A 19,349-nucleotide genomic window follows, 5' to 3' on the forward strand; every position below is an offset into this window, starting at 1 on the left:
AAACTCGGCTATTGCTTCTAATTCATCAAGAACTCATGAACTTCAAACCCCTAGCTCAAAATTCGAAATCCAACCATCCAAAAGGCGGATTCTTGCCATGGGAGTTTAGGGGACTCACCCAAAGGCCTTTACCAAGGTTGTGGACCGCCGATTGAAGGAGGAAACAGAGGGAAAAGCTTGGGAGGCGAAGAAATCCGGTGTTCTTCACATTTCAACCATAAACACCAAAAGACACCAAATCCGGCTCAAATCCTCTGGGAAAACGAAAATAAATTGGAGGGATGGATAGCTCATAAGCTTGTGATCGCAATGGTACCACATACTCACCTCAAATCCCTCTCTTGAGCTCAGATTTTGGAAGAAAAGAGAGAGGAAGTGAGAGGGAGAGTGTCGGAGGATGCACTCCACAAGCGGGGATCCGGAGGGACCCCTTTTGAGATTCGACCGGGGGGGTAATTCTGAATCTACCTCATACATGAAATAAATGAGAGTAAATGAGATGCAGGTGGGATGGATGATTGGATGCTAGTGGAAATAAATGCTCAGGGGATTTTAGACAGGTTCGGGCCGCACGGAGCGTAATACCCTACTCCTGTGTGTATGCTATAAATGCTTTGGAAATGCCTCTCTGAGGATCTCTTGTGTTACAAGGGTTTTTGTCTAAGTCTAGAGCTTCGTGTGCCTCGTTCTTCGTCTACTAAGCTTGTTCTGCCTCTGTCCTCTCTCGACCTCTCTCCCATTCTTTGAGGAGCCCGCCCCTTCTTATACCCCGTCGGGTGGCCTAGCGTGCCAAGAAAGGAGGGCGCGAGTTCCAATGCGCCGTAAATGGAAAGCAGCCATCATGGGCTGCAGCTTGACGTTACGGGGGTTAAAAATGCGCCCCCGTCCAGTCCTGTCATCATCATCCTGCTTTTCAGCATGGTGCAGTAGGTAGGGCCCACCGGGCAGCCACCGAGCAACCCCGCGTGCCCGCCTGGTCAGAGCAATCCAGACACAGCAGGGCGGCAGGCGATATGCCTCGAGCCCTGCGACGATATCTCGAGGCACACCGGATGATGCACAATGGGATCCGCCGCATTAAATGTACCCATACCTCCCTACAAGGTAGTGGCAGGGACTGACAGCAGGTGTGGGGGGAGTGGTTGGAAGTGACAGGCCATGCTCCCTCTTAACTGCAACATCGGGCCTCTCACCAATTGACACCTCACCGCTGAGTCCTTGTAGGGACCACCGGTGAAGGACTTCTCAGGTTCTCGGGGAACTATGAGTGCTCGGGGACTACTGTTCATAGCCTCGAGCACTCTCTCCCGCATATGCCTTTTCTTAGTCATCGGGGAACTCGAGTACTCGAGGACCACTGTTCATGGCCCCGAGTGCCCTGTCCCGGAAGTTGTACTTCTCGGGTCCTCGGGGAACTCGGGTACTCGGGGACCACTGTTCATGGCCCCGAGCACCCTCTCCTGGAACTTGGTCTTCTCGGACCTCGGGGAGATAATCCTCGAGGGAGGGTGCCACGTGGCACTCTGCTGTCCTGGCCTCGGGACTCGGGGACCCCCGGTTCCCATGTCACCGACAGAGAGTGAGAGGGGAGAGGAGCACGGGTGGGGGACGGTGGGGAGAGTGAGGAGGAGAGAGAGTGAGCTGCCACTCTAGAGGGAGAGAGAATGGGGTGGTTGGCCCACTCCGGTGGGGCCCACGTGTTAGAGAAAGAGTCTGTTTTAACTGCGAATTCAATTCTTTTCTCTCCTGAATTTCTCTCTCTCATCCAAATGATCTCAAACGAATCCCAGTAGTAATCCGAATTATAATTACGCAAATTTAAACATAATGCTTAAAAGCATGATTATGCTTAATTGTGTGATTAAGAATTTGGGACGTGATAAACCTCCCCCCCCCCTTAAAAGGAATCTCGCCCTGAGATTCGGTACGAGTCGGGGAAGAGCACGATGAGTCTAGGAACCACGCTGTGAGAGATAGAATCCAATGCATATTTTCATTCACATGGCAATAACTTGGACACGTGAGAGATTCCAAATATGCTATATTACATCCATATTTACAAGTTCTCATAGAAATCTGGATACTCAGAGCGGAGCTTATCTTCCCGCTCCCATGTCGCTTCAGCTTCCGTGTGATTGCTCCATTGAACTTTCAAGAACTTGATTGAACTTCGCCGTATCTTGCGTTCAGCTTCGTTCAAGATACGGAGTGGCCGCTCATAATATGTCAAGTCCAGTTGCAACTCTTGGGGTGCAACATCAATGACTTCCGTCGGGACTCGGAGACATTTCTTCAATTGTGACACATGGAACACATTGTGCACGGCGGAGAGAGACGACGGCAAGTCCAATTGATATACTACTTCTCCACGCCGAGCAAGAATCTAGAATGGCTCCACATATCGAGGCGCTAGCTTGCCTCGGACTTGGAATCGGCGAACTCCTCTGAGGGGCGACACCTTGAGGTATACATGATCTCCAACCTCAAAAGTGAGCTCTCGACAGCGGCGATCTGCATAGCTCTTTTGCCGGGATTGAGCCGTGAGAAGACTCTTCCGAATACTCAGAACATGACCTTCCGCTTCCTTGACCAAATCTGGATCTAGGAAAGTCCGTTCGCTAGATTCGGACCAATTTAGCGGCGTTCGGCATCTCCGGCCATAAAGAGCCTCAAACGGCGCCATCTCAATACTAGCTTGGAAGCTGTTATTGTAGGAGAATTCTGCGAATGGCAGGCATATGTCCCACTTCTTCCCATAAGTGAGCACACAAGCTCGGAGCATGTCCTCCAGAATTTGATTAACTCGCTCCGTTTGACCATCCGTCTGAGGGTGATATGCTGTGATATGAAATAGCTCGGTCTCCATGGCCTCTTGGAAGCTCCTCCAGAAATGAGATGTGAACCGCGTGCCTCGTTCAGAAACAATCTTCTTCGGAACTCCATGGAGGCACACAATCCTTGCAAGATACAATTCGACGTAGTCCTTAGCACCATATCGAGTCTTCACCAGAAGGAAATGTGCTGACTTGGTAATCCGGTCGACAATGAGTCTTAGTGACTTAAGGGGGAGCGATATCCTTAGTGGATGCTCTAACGAGGAGTAGGGGAAGTGCCAACTCCTTGATACCTCGGGAAAAATCGATGTATCCTTATCCATCTCGTTTCATTCTCGCATTTATTTTGAGCATTTACATTCTTACAAGCTTTTAAATTGTAAATTTATTTAGTGTTCTAGCTTGCTTGATTACTTGCTTGTTCGAGTAGTTGTATTTTATCTAGGATAAGGTTGCTACTTATTTTAGAATTTGGTAGAATTGATTTTTAATTAGAGCCCAATTCACCCCCCCTCTTAGGTCATTCAATCCTTTTAATTGGTATCAGAGCTTCGTTCTCTTGATAAGTTTAACATCCTAGAGCAATGACCTCCGAGAATGGAAGTAGTGTGTCAAGGTTCAAGGGAAAGAACTTCATCTATTGAAAAGTTTGCATGACGAGCTATCTCAAGGCTATTTCTCCCGAAGTTTGGCGAGCCACTTTCATTGGGTTTGATCAACCTTTTACCGAACAACAAGTTAGATGGAATGCTAAGGCTAAAAATACTATTTTTGAGGGAATTAGTGAAGAAGTTTTTTCTAGAATAAGGAGCGAGGAATTAGCTCATGATATTTGGATAGGTCTTTGTGAAATTCATGAGGGTTCTAGGAAAATCCAGGAGGAAGTATATCATGTGCCAATGAATAATTTAATCATTTTAAGATGTTTTCCAATGATTTATGCAAGGATATATATTCTTGCATGAACATTCTTATTGAGAAAATAAAGTCTCTTAAACTTACTCAATTGTCTCAAGGAGACATTATTTGTAGAATCTTGATAGTGTTTCCTAATCCGTGATGCAACATCGTCATATCTCTTCTTCATGTATGAAAGGGACATCAATGACATGACCGTCACCAATGCTGTTGAAAAGATTTGTACTCATGAGATGTTCTTGTTTGGAGATCAAGGTGATCAACCTTCATCCAAGAAGAATCTTGTTCTTAAGGCCAACATAGGTGACAAGAAGAAGAAGATGAAGCTTCCATCATCAAAGGAAAGTGATGAAGATGATGATGACGACTCCGATATCGAGCTTGCCCTCCTCATTAGAAGAACCAGAAGGATGATATCCAAGTTGGGCAAGAAGGGCTACAATTGATGATCCCAAGAAGAATAAATTTCGCTCAAAGAAATTTGACAAGTCTGGTGGCGGAGACAAGAAGAAGTGCTACAATTGTTGTGACTATGATCATATGTCATATGATTATCCTCATCGCGATAAGAGAAACAAGAACAAAAGCAAGCCAAATGATGCAAATGATGATGAGGACAAGCACAAGAAGAAGAATAAGCTCTTCAACAAGAAGGCTTACATCGTTGGTGAATGAGTCTCCGGCAAGAGCTCAAGGGATGATTCAAGGGATGATAAAGATAACAATTTCGCAGGTCTCGCCATCACCAATGATCCACCACTTCCTCCACCACTTATGTGCCTCATGGCAAAAGGTAATAACAAGTAGCGAGGAAGATGATAATAGTAGTGATGAGATGACGTTTATCCTAATGATCTATCTAAGCTTATGAATGACTATGCTATTGTCATCAACAAGCAAAATACATGCTAGAGAAAAATTTCATCATCTCTAAACACCAAGGTACTTCCCCTTTATGGCAAGGGCTGCATAAGATCAAACACTTGTTTCAGTGGGGAGCCATTTACAAGGTCAACAATGGAAAAAAGGGTCTTCTTCTGGAAAGATGTTTGGGTTGGGGATACACCTTTGAAAACCTAGTACCGCAATCTGTTCTGCATGGCTGCTCATCAAAATGCCCTTGTTTCCCACTGCTGGGATAGTGAAAGTTGGGATATTAAGTTCAAAAGAAGTCTAGTGGAGAGAGATATGTCACAGTGGGAGGAGCTGATGGATAGATTGCAAAATACCCAGCTTAATGATGACCAGGATGAAGTCCTTTGGGCTTTAGATAAATCAAAGAGGTTTACCACCAAATCTTTATATAAGTTCCTCACCTTTGAAGGTGTTCCTAGAAAGGGTGCTTAGGACATTTGGAGTTGCCAACTCCCCCTTAGAATCAAAGTCTTCCTTTGGCAAATGATTCATAATAAGCTTCCTGCTGCTACTTCTCTTAAGATAAAGGGGTGGGGTAGGAGTAAGAGATGTAATCTGTGTGGCAAACCCAAGAATATAAATCATATTTTCTTCGGATGTGCCATTGCCCAGTGCATCTGGAGCGCCTTGAGAGAGATTTTTGGTTGGAATAGCTTCCCGTGCTCGGTGGCAAACTTATGGGCGAGTTGGCTACAGGGCATCTACAAAAATTCTCAAAAATTAGGACTATTCTTTTTTGCAGGTCTTGCTTGGGCACTTTAGCGTTCCAGAAACAAGATGATGATCGAGACAAAGTTTTCGAACAAGCCTTACGAAATCTCGTTCCTCACTATCTTCTTCGTGCAGATGTGGAGCTCCCTACTAAGAGACGATGATAAGGTCCAAGTGAACGTCGTTGTGACGCAGATCAGAGTGTGGTTACGAGGCTTCATTCCCACCGGAAGTGTGCCTTCTGATATGTATGAGCTGTAGGAATATGGCCTCTTAATGTAATCGTTTAGCGCACTCCAGGTTGTTTATGTTGCTTTGGTTGCAGCTATCCTTCCTATCGATTGAACTTGTTTTGTAAGCTGGAGTCCCCAGCACCTGCTGATGTACATGTGTATCTGTTGCCTTACTACCCTTATTTAGCTTTCAATATAAGCCAAGGTTCTTCTCTTTAAAAAAAACCAAAGTGACCAACCCTACACTGCAACCAGCAAGACAGTAGGGTGGACCCATGTGCCACGTGTCCCGACAGCAAAGGCACATCCGGGGCCCACTTGGGGTATGCATGCCTTGGTATCAGTTCACGGAACATGAAAGGAGAGCTAGCAACTACCACCGGTTTGGCAGCCAGGTGGCCCTGGGGCGAAACACGGAGGCCTTCATCAAGAAAACAATATTTATATTTTAATTAAAAATTAAATATTTGTTATATTCAGAAGTTCATCATGAATACAACAATTTTTGACAATGGTAATACATTAAGAAATTAAAATTATAGTATTTAACTACTCAAGATAACACTTTTAGAAAATATCATAGCAGCCAAAGCCTTAAGTAGGAAGAGGAACAAATAGCATTTTGCATAAAACGGCTAATTGACAGATTATGGAGTAGAGTCGTTACAAATCAAAGTAATTGAAACCGGATAGGTTAGGAATCTACGAAATTAAAATCTTCTCTTAAATTAATTAGGATGACATAAGATGGAGAATACAAGATTATTATTGTGGCATCCGATTTTGAGAAAGAGAAAAGAGGAACTCAAACGAAATTGGGGCACGACTGCACATGCTACCTGTCGTTCTCATTCATTGGTTGTGACAGCGTGGCAACCAGAGCATCAACTTCTTTTGCTGAGGACTTGGATTGGACTATAATTTTTTTTACATAATTACTTTTAAGTCTATACATATATGGTTATGTAATACTTACACACTGAATCGGGACCCTTAACTTCCCAGGGTCGGCCCTATTGGCGGCACGCAGTATGCGTCACACTGCGAACTGTGACGGCTCCACAAAAAGCTATGGCCACGAACAGAGCGCCCTTTGGGCGAAAATAGAAAATAGTACTAGTATATCGCTACTTGTTGGACATTCTATTCCTGTGATCCAGGGACCGTAACAATATTTATATATTGCACACGTGGAACTGACAACACTTTGAAGACGCACCACAAAAGAGTTCTGCCGATACTTCTGGAAATTGAAACGCTTACTTGAATTTTCTTCTGGTTGCTTTTGGCAACACAAGTGAAACCTAGGATGCCATACAAAAATTCTCATAATAGAAGAACACACGAAAGAAAAATTAAAATTAAATAAAACAAAATCAAATTTTCGCTCTCTTTCTCTCTTGTGTCCTGTCCCCATCCCGTCACATCAAGCGATGCTGGTCCTTACCACACTTCAGTCACATCGTCATCTTCACTATCATTATAGCCATTTGGTACCGTCCTCATCCCTAACCACTCCATCGACATGACTTGTCGCTCATGACGCACACGTCGTGTGATTCGTGGTCGCGTCACTCCGGTGCCATAACGTGCTCGTCCCGTCACCTTCATTGATGTGCTTCCCTCTGCCTATAAGAGCCGACCGAATCCTCCACCGTTCATCCTGCAAGCTAGTGACGGATTAAATAAAATGATAGTGTTTAAACCTAGTCTATTAGAAATATAGATATATCACTTATTGAGTTAAAAATATAACATATACGGTTACATACGATGGATATACTATTACATAATAATGGATTACTGAAATCGAAAATTTTAATTAGTGTCATCTATTACATATATTAAAAGCCTAAGATTTGGAGCGATTCTAGGGGTCAAGTTATCGTAGCTTCTGTTCATGTGGGTCCCACATGTGTACATATATATACAGATATGTATATGTATGTGTATATATACACATATATGCATATATAATATGTATATAAATGTACACATATACGTATACATATACATATATGTATATACACATAAATTTTTTTTGCAAAATTTCAGAAAATAGCGAAAGTAATAATAGTTATATTGATAAATCGGCTGAAATAATCTAAAATGCATAGGAAAATATCTAAAACTCAAAAAAATATGAAATAAATTAAGTATGTTCATATTACTGTCGTCTACATGTTAATATTATGTGCATGCATGAAAGTATCATAGTTTTTCCCATAATTAAATGAATGTGTTAAATATTGATAAATTCATAAATAAATATTGAGATGCTCAAAACTGGTAAACCTATTTTTAGTCTTCTTTTTTCATGTTCTGTGAAAAAAATAGGCGCGGCGTAGGCGCGCCAATCCGCTAGTATACACCTATGAGCCCAAGGTGGATCTATCCCTACCCAGCACATCGTCTTCTTCATATAATAAACTATATGATGTATTCTAAGTATTATGCTATAATCAATACATGTCTACGATGTTTATTTCTATTTCTGTTATCGAGGAACTGGCAGAGCTGCATGGTGAGGCCAAACGTGGGGTCCGACATGGGTGTATCTACCGCTGAAATCCTCCCTGCTGTACCACGTTTTTCTCCATCCCGTTCTGTGCGGTAACCCGTGCGCGCTTCTCTCTCCCACCTCTGCTCTGATCGGCTCGCTGCAGCACCACTCCTCCCGAAGCAAAGCCCCAACAGAACAAACATCTGCACTCTGCAGGAGTTCGCCACACGGCAAAGCTCGGGGATCCCGTCCCCACCGACCGTGGATCGCTCGCCGGCGGCGGCGACTGGGCTCGCGCGACGGGCACGGGCCTCGGTCGACCGGACGTGCTGCTTCCCGAGGTATACTTCAAGCCTTCAATCCCGCAGATATGTACTTATTACGCGACTCTCTGTCTCCATCGTTGCCTTCCTCGATCGGTTCGAAGGATTCGCGAATTTCTGGGACGTGTTCCAATGGCGGGAGCTTTGGTGATGCTAGTGTTCGTGCCGTCCACCACACTGGATTCGATGCGCTCGCGCTGCCTTGCTCGGGTGAAAAAATCCGAGGAATCATCCCGTCGATCTCCGCTGTATTCCACGACGCGTTGGAAAGCCCCCCGGTTCTTTTCAATTTTGACCCGGGCTTTCAAACTGTATAAGCCCATCTACAACCATATTCTCTTTATTTAGATTCTTTTCTTATTTTTTTTATATTTTTTAATTTTTTTATCTCTAATAGTTTCGAGAATTCTAAGTGGAAAAAATGGAAGAGATTCTCTCTTATAAGAGAAGTTGTCGTAGCGCTGAATTGAATAAGAATTTTTTCGTAAATGAAACAAAACTCAATCTCTTCGTAAATGAAACAAAACTCGTTTATTAAAGCTGATAGAGATGATAGTGATCTGATTCTTAATCGGAAGATTAAATTGATGATTTGCTATTTATTAACATTTTAATTGGGATGTCACTATAATTGGAAACTTTTTCTTCCCAGAAAAAAGAAAAGGAGATATTTTTGGGGGACCGATTTGGGCTGGGTCGCTAGCTTGGCTTGGCGTCCTCTCCTCTCTTCGCGCTAGAACCGAACCGTACGGCGCCTTTTACTGTGAATCCTTTGCGCCCAAGTCAAGCGTTCCTTTCCGTTCGATTCGGTGTTGATTCGCTGTATGCATTCAGGTTGCTAGAGCCGCTCGCTTTAGATCCAAAACTGCGCCCACTGTGCCGCGGCGTGCCAGTCTCAGACTGCAATGAGCTTCCTTGCTTGACAGCTCGAAGCCAGTTTGGACACATCAAGCAGTCAAGCTGCATTTCACAGTGCTATCGTCTACTGCTATGTGCTGGTAATCTGCCATGTCTTTCGTCTTTAAATTCTGGAGATTTGGATTTTGTGTGTTCTTGTCTTCATCGAGCCGAACATGGCTTCGTAGTGCAAGTTCGTGGTTCCTAAATGCTACTAAGTTTTTGACGAACTGTCCCTGTTTCCCCTCCTGCTGCCGGCGATGGAAGAAATCTCCGGTTACAAAAATCCATCACGCATGAATGTGTCCATGCCGGCACCTTCAAAATTTTTTGCCGAATCAGACGTCTCGTATAGTCAGATTCTGACACTCGTATCGAATTTTGAGTTATATTTCGTATGTCAGATTTTTTTTTCAAATCGACACCTTGTTATAATCTGATTTGTATTTCGTGTGTCAAAATTATCTTTGCCGAATTGTAGATCTAAATCCAAATTGAATTCTGACACGCCTCGGTATCAAGATAACACTGCTCAGAAGTGAGAAATCAGAATATCCGTTCTAGCAGTGCATGTGTCCACCATCTTGCCATGGCTCCGAGCCCCACGATGCCTTCCCCCTAGGGGACCGTTGCTGACCCGTCCATGGCATGATGACAGCGACTCCGGAGTAGCAGGGAACTGCCGTAGCCGAACGCATAGCTGCGGCACTTGGTTGTCACCGTCGGCCGTTGCGAGCACGCATGTCCTTGCTGTTCGGCGTGTTCGCGTTCCCTGCATTTGCATGGCTCCTCTCCCCTGCATGTTTTGTTTGTTTCGAGTCCAAGAAGGTTAATGCAAGCTTCTATCTCAGCTTATTATCCCGGTGGTTGGGTCATGTCTTCTTGTGGTAGATCCGCGTAGTTTTGCCTCGCTGCGGACGAGGCGTGCTTAGCTTTATGAGAGCCACGCCGATGTGGGTGGCGCCTGTCGGGGCGCGCGGCTATTCTTCTTCTTCATGGACGCCGTGAAGGGTGAGGTGAGGAAGGCTGCGGCGGCTCCGGCCGATGGCGTACGGCGACGGCCTCTGGTGCCGTCCGAGAAGGGCAATGCCGCTGCTTCAGCCGGCCGGAGAAGAGAGGCCGCCTTCAGGTTCAAGCCCGTGGCTCTACCGTCTGCTCTTGCAGCGAGGCGATGCACGTCCCCGAGCCCCGGCCGGGCCTCGGCAGTCGATGGCTCGGCACCATGCAACAGAGCGCAGTCGGCTGACAGAGAAAGGCCTGCCGCGTCTTCAGCTGCTCCGTCTTCTCGGCTGAAGCCCTCCACCATCGCCGCGGCAAGCTCCGTCACGCCGGCCCGTAACGCGGCCGCTGAGGCACACATCACTCCTCCCCGTGCGACGAGCGCGAAGGCCCCTGACGGCTTCTGGGCATCGGTGCGTAGCTCCTCTCCCTCGCTTCGGTCAGAGTCCGTGCCAGCCCCTGCCAAGAAGATAGACAGGCTGGCCCGTGGCTTGCCTTCAGAGATGGCAAAGGTCAAGGTGCAGGCAGGCGCTGCGGCTGAGAGGAAGAGGAGTCCTCTTAGAGGGAACACGAACAACATCGGCGACCAATGTGAGAATGCACGGCCTTCCGAGGCCCCCTCCAAGAGGGTCGTTGAGCAACACCGGTGGCCTGCGATGATGACCGGCTGGGGCTCCGCCGGTAGTCTCACTTTGGGAAGCATTACTCAAGCTGCTGACAAGGCTAGCATAGCAAGCTCTTCGTCGAATCCTTCAGGACGTTCTCCAAAGAGGGTGCATCCATCTGAAGGCACAGGCAAGTGTCTGAACCGACCGTCGAATGAGAGGGCAAAGAGGGCGGCCATTCACCGGAGCAGAAGAGAGGATAAGACAGACTCAGGCAGTGATGCCTCGTCGCAAACGTCCGAAAGCTCTAAATCCGCATGTCGCCCGAGCAGGGCCATTTCTTCACCTGTCCCAATTCTGCACCGATCATCGTCACCGAGCAAGGTTTCGTCAGCTGCATCCTCTACTTCCGGGTCCTATCAGAGTCCATCGCGGATGAGGCCTTCAGCACCTTGCCGATCAAAATGTGCTTCAGCTACTCAATCATGTGCTGCACAGCCTGTTTTTAACTATATAGTTGATACGCGAAAAGGGAAGAAAAATGCAGGCCAGATTGAGAATATCCACCAACTACGTCTGCTGCATAATACATACCTGCAGTGGCGCTTTGTAAATGCACATTCAGAAGCTACACCATCATTCCGGGAAAATAGTGTTGAGGTAGAACTCGCATCTTATTTAACTATGTTATTACTTTTTTATCTCACATTGCCTATGTTGACTTAGTTTATGTTCTGCGGTAATCCTTATTTTGTGCCTGTAACAATGCAATAAGGTACTAGTCTACTAGATCATGTTTCTTCAATTATCTAAAAAAAAATCCTGATTTTTTTACTATACTCCAATTTATTTCTGCAAGATGATAGAGAGAACAACTCTGTTGAGATCTTATTGTTTGTTAAGATTGCTGGACAAGCATTTTTATTTTTAATAGAAAATCATATGATATTTACTTCATTCAACAAGCCTTTCGTGTTCAACTAATTTTGGTTTAGTGATGCAACTATACTGTTTAGTTTGTAATCCGTCAGAGATTTTTCGCCTAACATAATCGGTTGATGCGACTATGAACATTAGTGTTTAGTAGTTTAGTAGGTATATCTCTTAGTTGAGCAACGTTCAACTGACATGATACCTTTTCTCCTATCATGTAATCAGAGCATTCTGTATAGTGTTTGGAAAAGTATCGTGACACTGCGAGATGCTTTAACCGTAACAAGAATTGACGTGCGACTCCTGCAGCAAGAGCTGAAGCTGTATTACATTCTAACAGAGCAGGTGTGTATTCACAAATCAATTAACATTTTTATCTCTATCTGTTTAGAAGTGAAGGATCATACAAATTTTGAAATATTTAGATTTGTCGAATCATAGTAAAAACAAGATAGTCTGTTTATTTCTGACCACGTTATTGTGATTCAGATTACTTATCTTGAGCAATGGCCGGTACTAGAAGAAGAGAACAGCAGTACTTTAGTTGAGGTGATCGAGGCTCTTAAAGCAAGCACGATGCGCCTTCCAGTTACATCACGAGCACAAGTGTGTGGTGAACAGATAGTTGCTTGATTTCAAATGACCTAGCTCTGAACTTGCGTTTTCGTTATTTTGTGTTGGATATTGACATTACTATTGTATCAACAGGTTGATGCAGTTGCAGTTAAAAATGCTATCAGTTCAGCTGTTGATGTTATGCAAGCTTTGAGTTCCTCGATTTGCTACTTGCAATCAAAGGTTACATGGAAGGACCCGTATATAGATGGCTTCAGATTTTAGTTTCCATTCCACAAGTTTTTTTTTCTTTGATAGTCTGGAACCTCAAAATCATTATAAACTTATTCGTTTAAAAAATAATAATTATAAACTGCTTACCACATTGTTTGGTGGAAGATAGGACGTCCTTGCTGCTCTTAATAACGCTAGGACATGGTCACCAGGTTGAAGATAGGACATCTTTGGTTTCTGAACTTTCGGTTATGGCAAGACAAGAAAAGCTCGCTCTTGATGAATGCAGAGAGCTCTTAGCATCAGCAGCAAAAATGCAGGTACTTTTGGATTACTGTCCTATCAAACAATTACCTTTAGATTTTATCCTAGTGTCTTATTTCACTTTTTTAATCGCTAGTTGACTCTCTCCAAAGTTTAAGAAACCTTGATACTAGATCCTAGGTTATCACTTGGTTAGTTTTCTGAAATAATCTAGCCCTTGTTCGATGATATGTCAGAAACAGTCCGGGCTACCATTGTGTACTCCATAGAAATCTGCACAAAGTCCAGAGTTTGCTGCAGGACTTGAGCAGGCTGTCATGGTTTGGAATCGTTTGCTCCTTGTGACTGGACCATGGAACCTGACAAATTCCGGTAGGGATCTGTCCAGATCTCTGGACCATTTGCCACGGCATGACTGATTTTACTTACCTCCTGTCCTGCGCGCCCGATCCAAATGCTTGATTTTTCATGTGTAGCACACATGTTGCAACAACAAAACCATGCTATGCGAAAATATCTATAGGCTCGGCTATTACATGTGTATCTTTGGCCAGGTACAGGAGGCCAGCCTTCGCACGCATCTGATGCAACTGAGGGAGGGAGTTGCAGGATGAACCGATAAGCTGAAGAAATTGACTGACAGGCTGACAGCAACATCACTCTAGCCTGGGAAACGAAACAGGAATCTGTAGAGATAAGTACATACCAACACTACACTACACGTACAGTTACCACACATATTTCCTGACCTTGGTGATCAGTTCACGGCGCGATGCTCTGCAGCTAACCTCAGCTCACGGTGCTTAGAAATGACAGGGAGGGCTTCGTCAGGTGTAAATGGTTTTATTCCTTTTTTAGATAAATGGTTTTATTCCTGGGGAAAGAAAAGATGTAAAAGGTTTTCACAGTACAGTAAATCGTCATTTTCTCTCTCTCTCTCTCTCTCTCTCTCTCTCTCTCTCTCTCTCTCTCTCTCTCTCTCTCTCTCTCTTTTGCCTTCTTAGCTGATGATATGATAGTTCCCTCAACGGCTTGTCTTGTTCTCTACCGATCCCCACCGTACACTTTGCTTTTTGAAAACCATGTTCAAAGAAAAAAAATTCGAAAAGGATTAAAAAGAGAGAGAAACGCTAGTGAAATATCAACTTCTTTTTTCCGTAATTTCCTTGTACCAGAATTTAAAACTTTTCCCTTCTATGGCCTGCTTTTTCTAAAACAGATATTGCTCTAGAAAATTAGGCCATATGCTCCCTCATCGAAACAGATCCAAGGTCAGTCTTCACAGAAAGTAATGTAGCCCCACACAAGCTTCTGACTGGAATGAGATAGTGGAAGGAAAAAATCTATTATGCCTTTCTCAATTATTATCCAAATTCGTTTTTTCTCTCTCAACCATAAAATCATATATTGTTGCCCTCTCAACTATCCAAAACGGATTTTCCCCCTCCCCACGTGATTTTGAACCCAACTTTGTCCTAGGAGGCGCTGATATAGCATCTAAGCGTTTTAATTTTGCTAACATGACGTCCACATAGAAAATACACTTATCACCTTCCATGTTCCCCTTCCCCTTTGCTCCAGCGGTGATACTAGAGAAGGTTAGGGGTGACGGCAAGTGCGCGGGTGCTTCTCGTCAAGCTCCATTCTGCACGGAGCTCCACCTCGACACCAAGCTCCCCATTTGTGAGATCCCATTCATGGCGAGCCGACCCTCCGTGCCGAGATCCAATCCATGGTGAGGTCACCCTCTGTATCGAGCTCCCATCCGCGATGAGCTTACCCTCAGCTCTAAGCTCCCCTCCGTGGTAAGGCCATCCTCCACGTCGAGCTCCTGTCCACGATGAGCACACCCTCCACCACTCACATCTCCACACCGGTGACGACCCCAACAACAAGTGTGTAGGTGTTGCGTTGATGCTCCTCGCTGAGCTCAATTCCACGTGGAACTCCCCCTCGACGTCAAGCTCCCCGTTCGACGGCGAGGGTCAGGGCTCGCATGCCACGGTCCATCGCTCCACCATATCCTCAGATCCCCACAGCCCGACGGGGTCAGGTACACATCCACCACAAGTGGCTCCCCGGGGGATGGCTCTGATAGGTGCTCCATGGTGGGTGGGCAGTGGTGGTGCGTGGTACGATACCTCATCCTCTTCTCCATCGTGTGAGTGGTGGGCACCTCGTCCTTGTCTCCATCATGAGAGCAACGATGTAGGGATCGATGACGTCGTAAGAGGGGGTGAATTATGACACTTAGAAACTATTCGACTCCAAAAACTACACAAGATAAACATATATCAAATACTGTCTAAAAGTGCTCTAAGTTTATCTAGTGTTTCTACTCTACTGATCAAAAGAGCTTGCATAAGGAAACGTAAATAAGGTAGAGAGAGCAAACTTGACACAAGGATTTTTATCTCGTGGTATCGATAGCATGAATGCCACTCCTAGTCCACGTTGAAGCTCCACCAAGGATATGCTCTCGGTTGTCAAGACTCTTCCAGTCACGGCTCTTGAGCCACCATGTCACAAAGACAAGGTCCAACCTGGATGAGCCACCAAGATATAAAGTCAAGGTCTCACCACTAGCCTCTCTCTTAGTCACTTGTCGCCGTCTTCACTTCAGAGCTTGAGCCACCAAGTAAAGGGTCTCCATGTCCCCGTACAAGCATCTTGTCACCGCTCCATACCAAGTCTAAGGGTCAACAAGCTTGAGCAACTTTGGCTCAAGGTGCCAATGAGTCACCAAGACTCTAAAGCGCCAGTATACCACCCAATACAAATTAGGATCACTCCTTAATCCACTCTCTATGCAACAATCACTTAGCAACACTCTCTCTAGGCCTATAAGCACTAATCACTCACTAATCTTATGCTTAATTGCCTTGAATGATCACTTTAAACACTTTGGTGGCTTGGATGTCTTCTCAAGTGTCTTTGTGTTTCTCTGGACTCCAGCACATTCAAATGACCGAGTGAAGGAGTATTTATAGCCTCAAACCCGCCAACTAGTCATTGCCCCAACGACTCAACTTTACTGTTAACACTGGATGATCTGGTGACAACAGTGGTATAAGCACCGGACCATCCAGTGTGTACACCATTAGAAACTAGCCGTTGGACTCCCACTCAAAGTCATTGTGAACACCAGACACTGCAATGTATACTTCATCTCCATTATCGGACTATCCAGTGAGTTATCCTGAGTCAATCCACGTATTTCCAGCATCTCTGTGTAAAATACGTCAGTGTACATCACATTCACATCGGACCATCCGGTGAGTTGAACCTACTCTTCTTTTCCCAGAAAATGCTTTAGTGCAGAAACACTTCGGTTCGTACTCTAGACTCAACACCGAACTATCTGATGAGGTCTTTCTCCTTTGATGAATATGCTCCGGTGAATACTACCTTCAGTACAACGGATCATTTGGTGAGAACAAATCTCCTGGGATTTCTCCAATTCAACTAAACTTTGTCCCAGCTACAATGACTTCTTCATGTATTGCATCCATGAGACCTACTAAAGCATATACTTGTCAAACATATCAGTCCCTTTAACTTATATTGTCATTAATCACTAAAATCACAATCATAATCAAATAGGGTCATTTTCACTACATTCTCTCTTTTTTTGGTGATTGATGACAACACAACTAAAGTAAATGCAAATAATAAATGGTACCAATTGTAAAGAGCACAAAAATTTACTATATTGCTTGGATGCATATTCTTACCACTTAATCTCCCTTTTGTGGTGGCTTCCTATTTCTCCATTGCCACTATCTCCCTTGATCGACCCATGCAAGAGCTTCTTCATTGCATGCTTTTGATACCAAATATAGATGAGTCCTCCTTTATCAACTTTCGCATCTTGTTTGTTCTCCACTAGGCATGCATCTTGCTTTGGACGTCAAACTTCTTCCTCTATAGGAGCTATAAACACATGTCGAACTCAAGGAAGAGCGTTAGAGCACATGAGAGAGAGCTTGTGCTTCATAAATCATGATCCAATGAAATGATATCAATTGAAAAGATATACTAATTATATGGGTAGAAAGCATTGATATCAATTGAAAAAGAAAATAAGGATCATAATTCAAGAAACTCACATAATATGATTTAAACCTCCCCTATATGTGCGCATACATATGATAAAAGAGAGACATATGCATAACTAAACAATTATGTTAAGATAGTAGTTTGAGCCATATTGTTCATGAAAATAGCTTAAATGAACAAATAAATTGACAATGATACCAATTGAAGCCTTTAAGCATTGCATACCTCTAGGGACCTTGTTGGTCACTCCATGAGACTAAAAAAATATTACTTGAAACACATGTTAGTCTCAAAGTCACAACCTATATGATACACTTCTTCTAAATATTTCTAAATATGTGCATACAAGTGTTAAATACTTGTGAGATATATGCACTTATTATTGATAACAATAGGGAGGGTACCCTACGGATTGGTTCATAGCACAAAGGATACCAATTGTAGAATTAGTGCCATGTAAGAGATCTACTACTAACAAACCATGTAAGTTGCTCATAATAAAGAGAGAAACATAAGCAACCTACCATATGAAAAATCTACACTAGGCATTGCAATAACTTGAATTGAGAGCATGCAATTCTAGATAAGGCAAATTCATCAATTTATCATCTAGTACCTTTGCTCTGTTTACCTTTTGTTGAAAATTTGGGTATACAATGATTATAATATTCCTTAATGCGCCCAATCTTGTACACTTGGCTTATTTGCTAGAATCTTCATTTTATCTTATGAGCCAAGTCTCCAAATCCTCATGACTGCCTCAGGCTTCAAGTTTTCTTTGAAACCCAAATCAATTGGGACCCTTCATATTGGTGATGACTTTCTTCGAAACCCAAATGGGTTGGTTCCACCCCCGGTCATTTCTCCCAATAATGTGTGTAACCACTTTGCTATTCTTCTTCTTCTTGAGTTTGTAGTTGCTACTCTTGATCTTGGTTTTATAGTTGGGTTTGATGTAGATGTTAGAGGTCTTATTATACAGGTTCATCATCTACTTCTTCTCCTTGGTCTCCTTGTTGACTTTCTTGTATTGGAAGGACTTGTGACCTTGTTGATAACACTTGAAGCATGTCACGGTGGACCCCTCTGCAAGCTTCTTTACCATGGTAGCATGGTTATCTTGAGGATGTTGGACATAGTTCTTGCCTTTTAATCTTGTTAAGTCCTTCTTGAGCTTCTCCACTTCCTCCTTAAGCTCATCATTCTCTTGTGCAATGAGTTCATTAGATGGTTCTACAATAATATTCTCAACGCATATCTTATTGTAAAGGGGTGAGCTAGATAAATTATTCAAATTATCACAAGAAGTGAAAGCATATATCTTAGGATTAAAATTAAAGAGTGAGGTAGATTGCTTCAAAGGGATCTTAGTTTGAGATTCAATGTACTGAAAATTAGCCTTAAGCTCTTCACGCTCCTTGTTTAGCAAATTTAATTTACTCAATAATTATTCATAATTAGAAACAAATGTGGCATAAATGTCATTGAGGGTATTGAATTTTTTAAGTTCTTTAAATTATTTCTTAAGAGCCTTTTGTTTCTCATTGATCAAATGAAGAAGTTCTTCTTGAGCGAGAATCCTCATCGGATTCATCATCACTTACTTTGCTATTCATACCTTCGGCCATAAGGCACTTGTGAGATGACTTGCGAGATGACTTGTGTGATGACGTCTTTGAGGAAGAGCTTTTCTTAGAAGAAAGGATGGTGAGGCTTTCATCACTTGAGCATGACTCTTCATCGTCGCTCACCCATCTTCCTATGCTTGCGAATGCTTTGGCTCCTCCCCTTGTCTCCCTCTTGTTCTTGGTCTTCTTCTTCCTCTTGATATGATCAAATATCTTGGCATTGATCCTCTTGATATTCTTTTCCACTTGTGATATGTGCTTGACCATTTTGAAATCAATTTATTCAACGCTTGATGTTCTTTGATCATCATCTTCATAACTCTCTTCATCTTGATCACCATCATCTTCGCTTGAGCTTGAGTCTTGCTGTTGTCTCCTCATCCTTACCTTCATGTGTTGACATTGAGTTTGTTTACTTGTGAGAGCAAGATTCTTGGTGTTGGATGAGGAAATGGCTTCCACCCCATGTTCATGGTTATCTCATGGGCGGTAATCTTATTGAGCACTTGACTTGGAGTCATCTTCTTGATATCATTTTTGTAGATGATGGAGACTATAAACTTATACTTTGTAAGAAGAATTTGAAGTATTCTTCTCACCACTTGATCATCGTCAATTGGCGTCAAACTTAGCCTATTAATCTCATTGACAAGATTATTCAAACCATGAGTATATCATTAGCATTTTCATGGGGTAGCTGTTTGATGCTATTAAGCTTAGTTACTAGCACATGATATT

At 43.6% G+C, this 19,349-nt stretch overlaps 1 protein-coding gene across 5 annotated transcripts; it reads left to right on the forward strand.

Moving 5' to 3' along the window:
* The first annotated feature begins 8,140 nt into the window (after positions 1–8,140).
* Positions 8,141–13,857, forward strand: LOC133896244 (AUGMIN subunit 8-like). 5 transcript variants are annotated; one of them, XM_062336811.1, is made up of 8 exons: positions 8,141–8,455; positions 9,272–9,435; positions 10,186–11,598; positions 12,097–12,216; positions 12,361–12,477; positions 12,580–12,669; positions 12,873–12,980; positions 13,479–13,857. In XM_062336811.1, the coding sequence occupies exons 3-8, from the start codon at positions 10,330–10,332 to the stop codon at positions 13,536–13,538; spliced, it is 1,764 nt and encodes a 587-aa protein (XP_062192795.1). In that variant the 5' UTR covers positions 8,141–8,455; positions 9,272–9,435; positions 10,186–10,329; the 3' UTR covers positions 13,539–13,857. The 5 variants fall into 5 exon arrangements, with proteins under 5 accessions (XP_062192795.1, XP_062192793.1, XP_062192798.1 ...); XM_062336813.1 differs by lacking the exon at positions 8,141–8,455 and adding an exon at positions 8,955–9,183; XM_062336809.1 differs by lacking the exon at positions 9,272–9,435.
* The last annotated feature ends 5,492 nt before the right edge of the window (positions 13,858–19,349 follow it).

The sequence above is a fragment of the Phragmites australis genome, chromosome 16 (genome assembly GCF_958298935.1).
Source record: "Phragmites australis chromosome 16, lpPhrAust1.1, whole genome shotgun sequence".
Lineage (NCBI taxonomy): Eukaryota > Viridiplantae > Streptophyta > Magnoliopsida > Poales > Poaceae > Phragmites > Phragmites australis.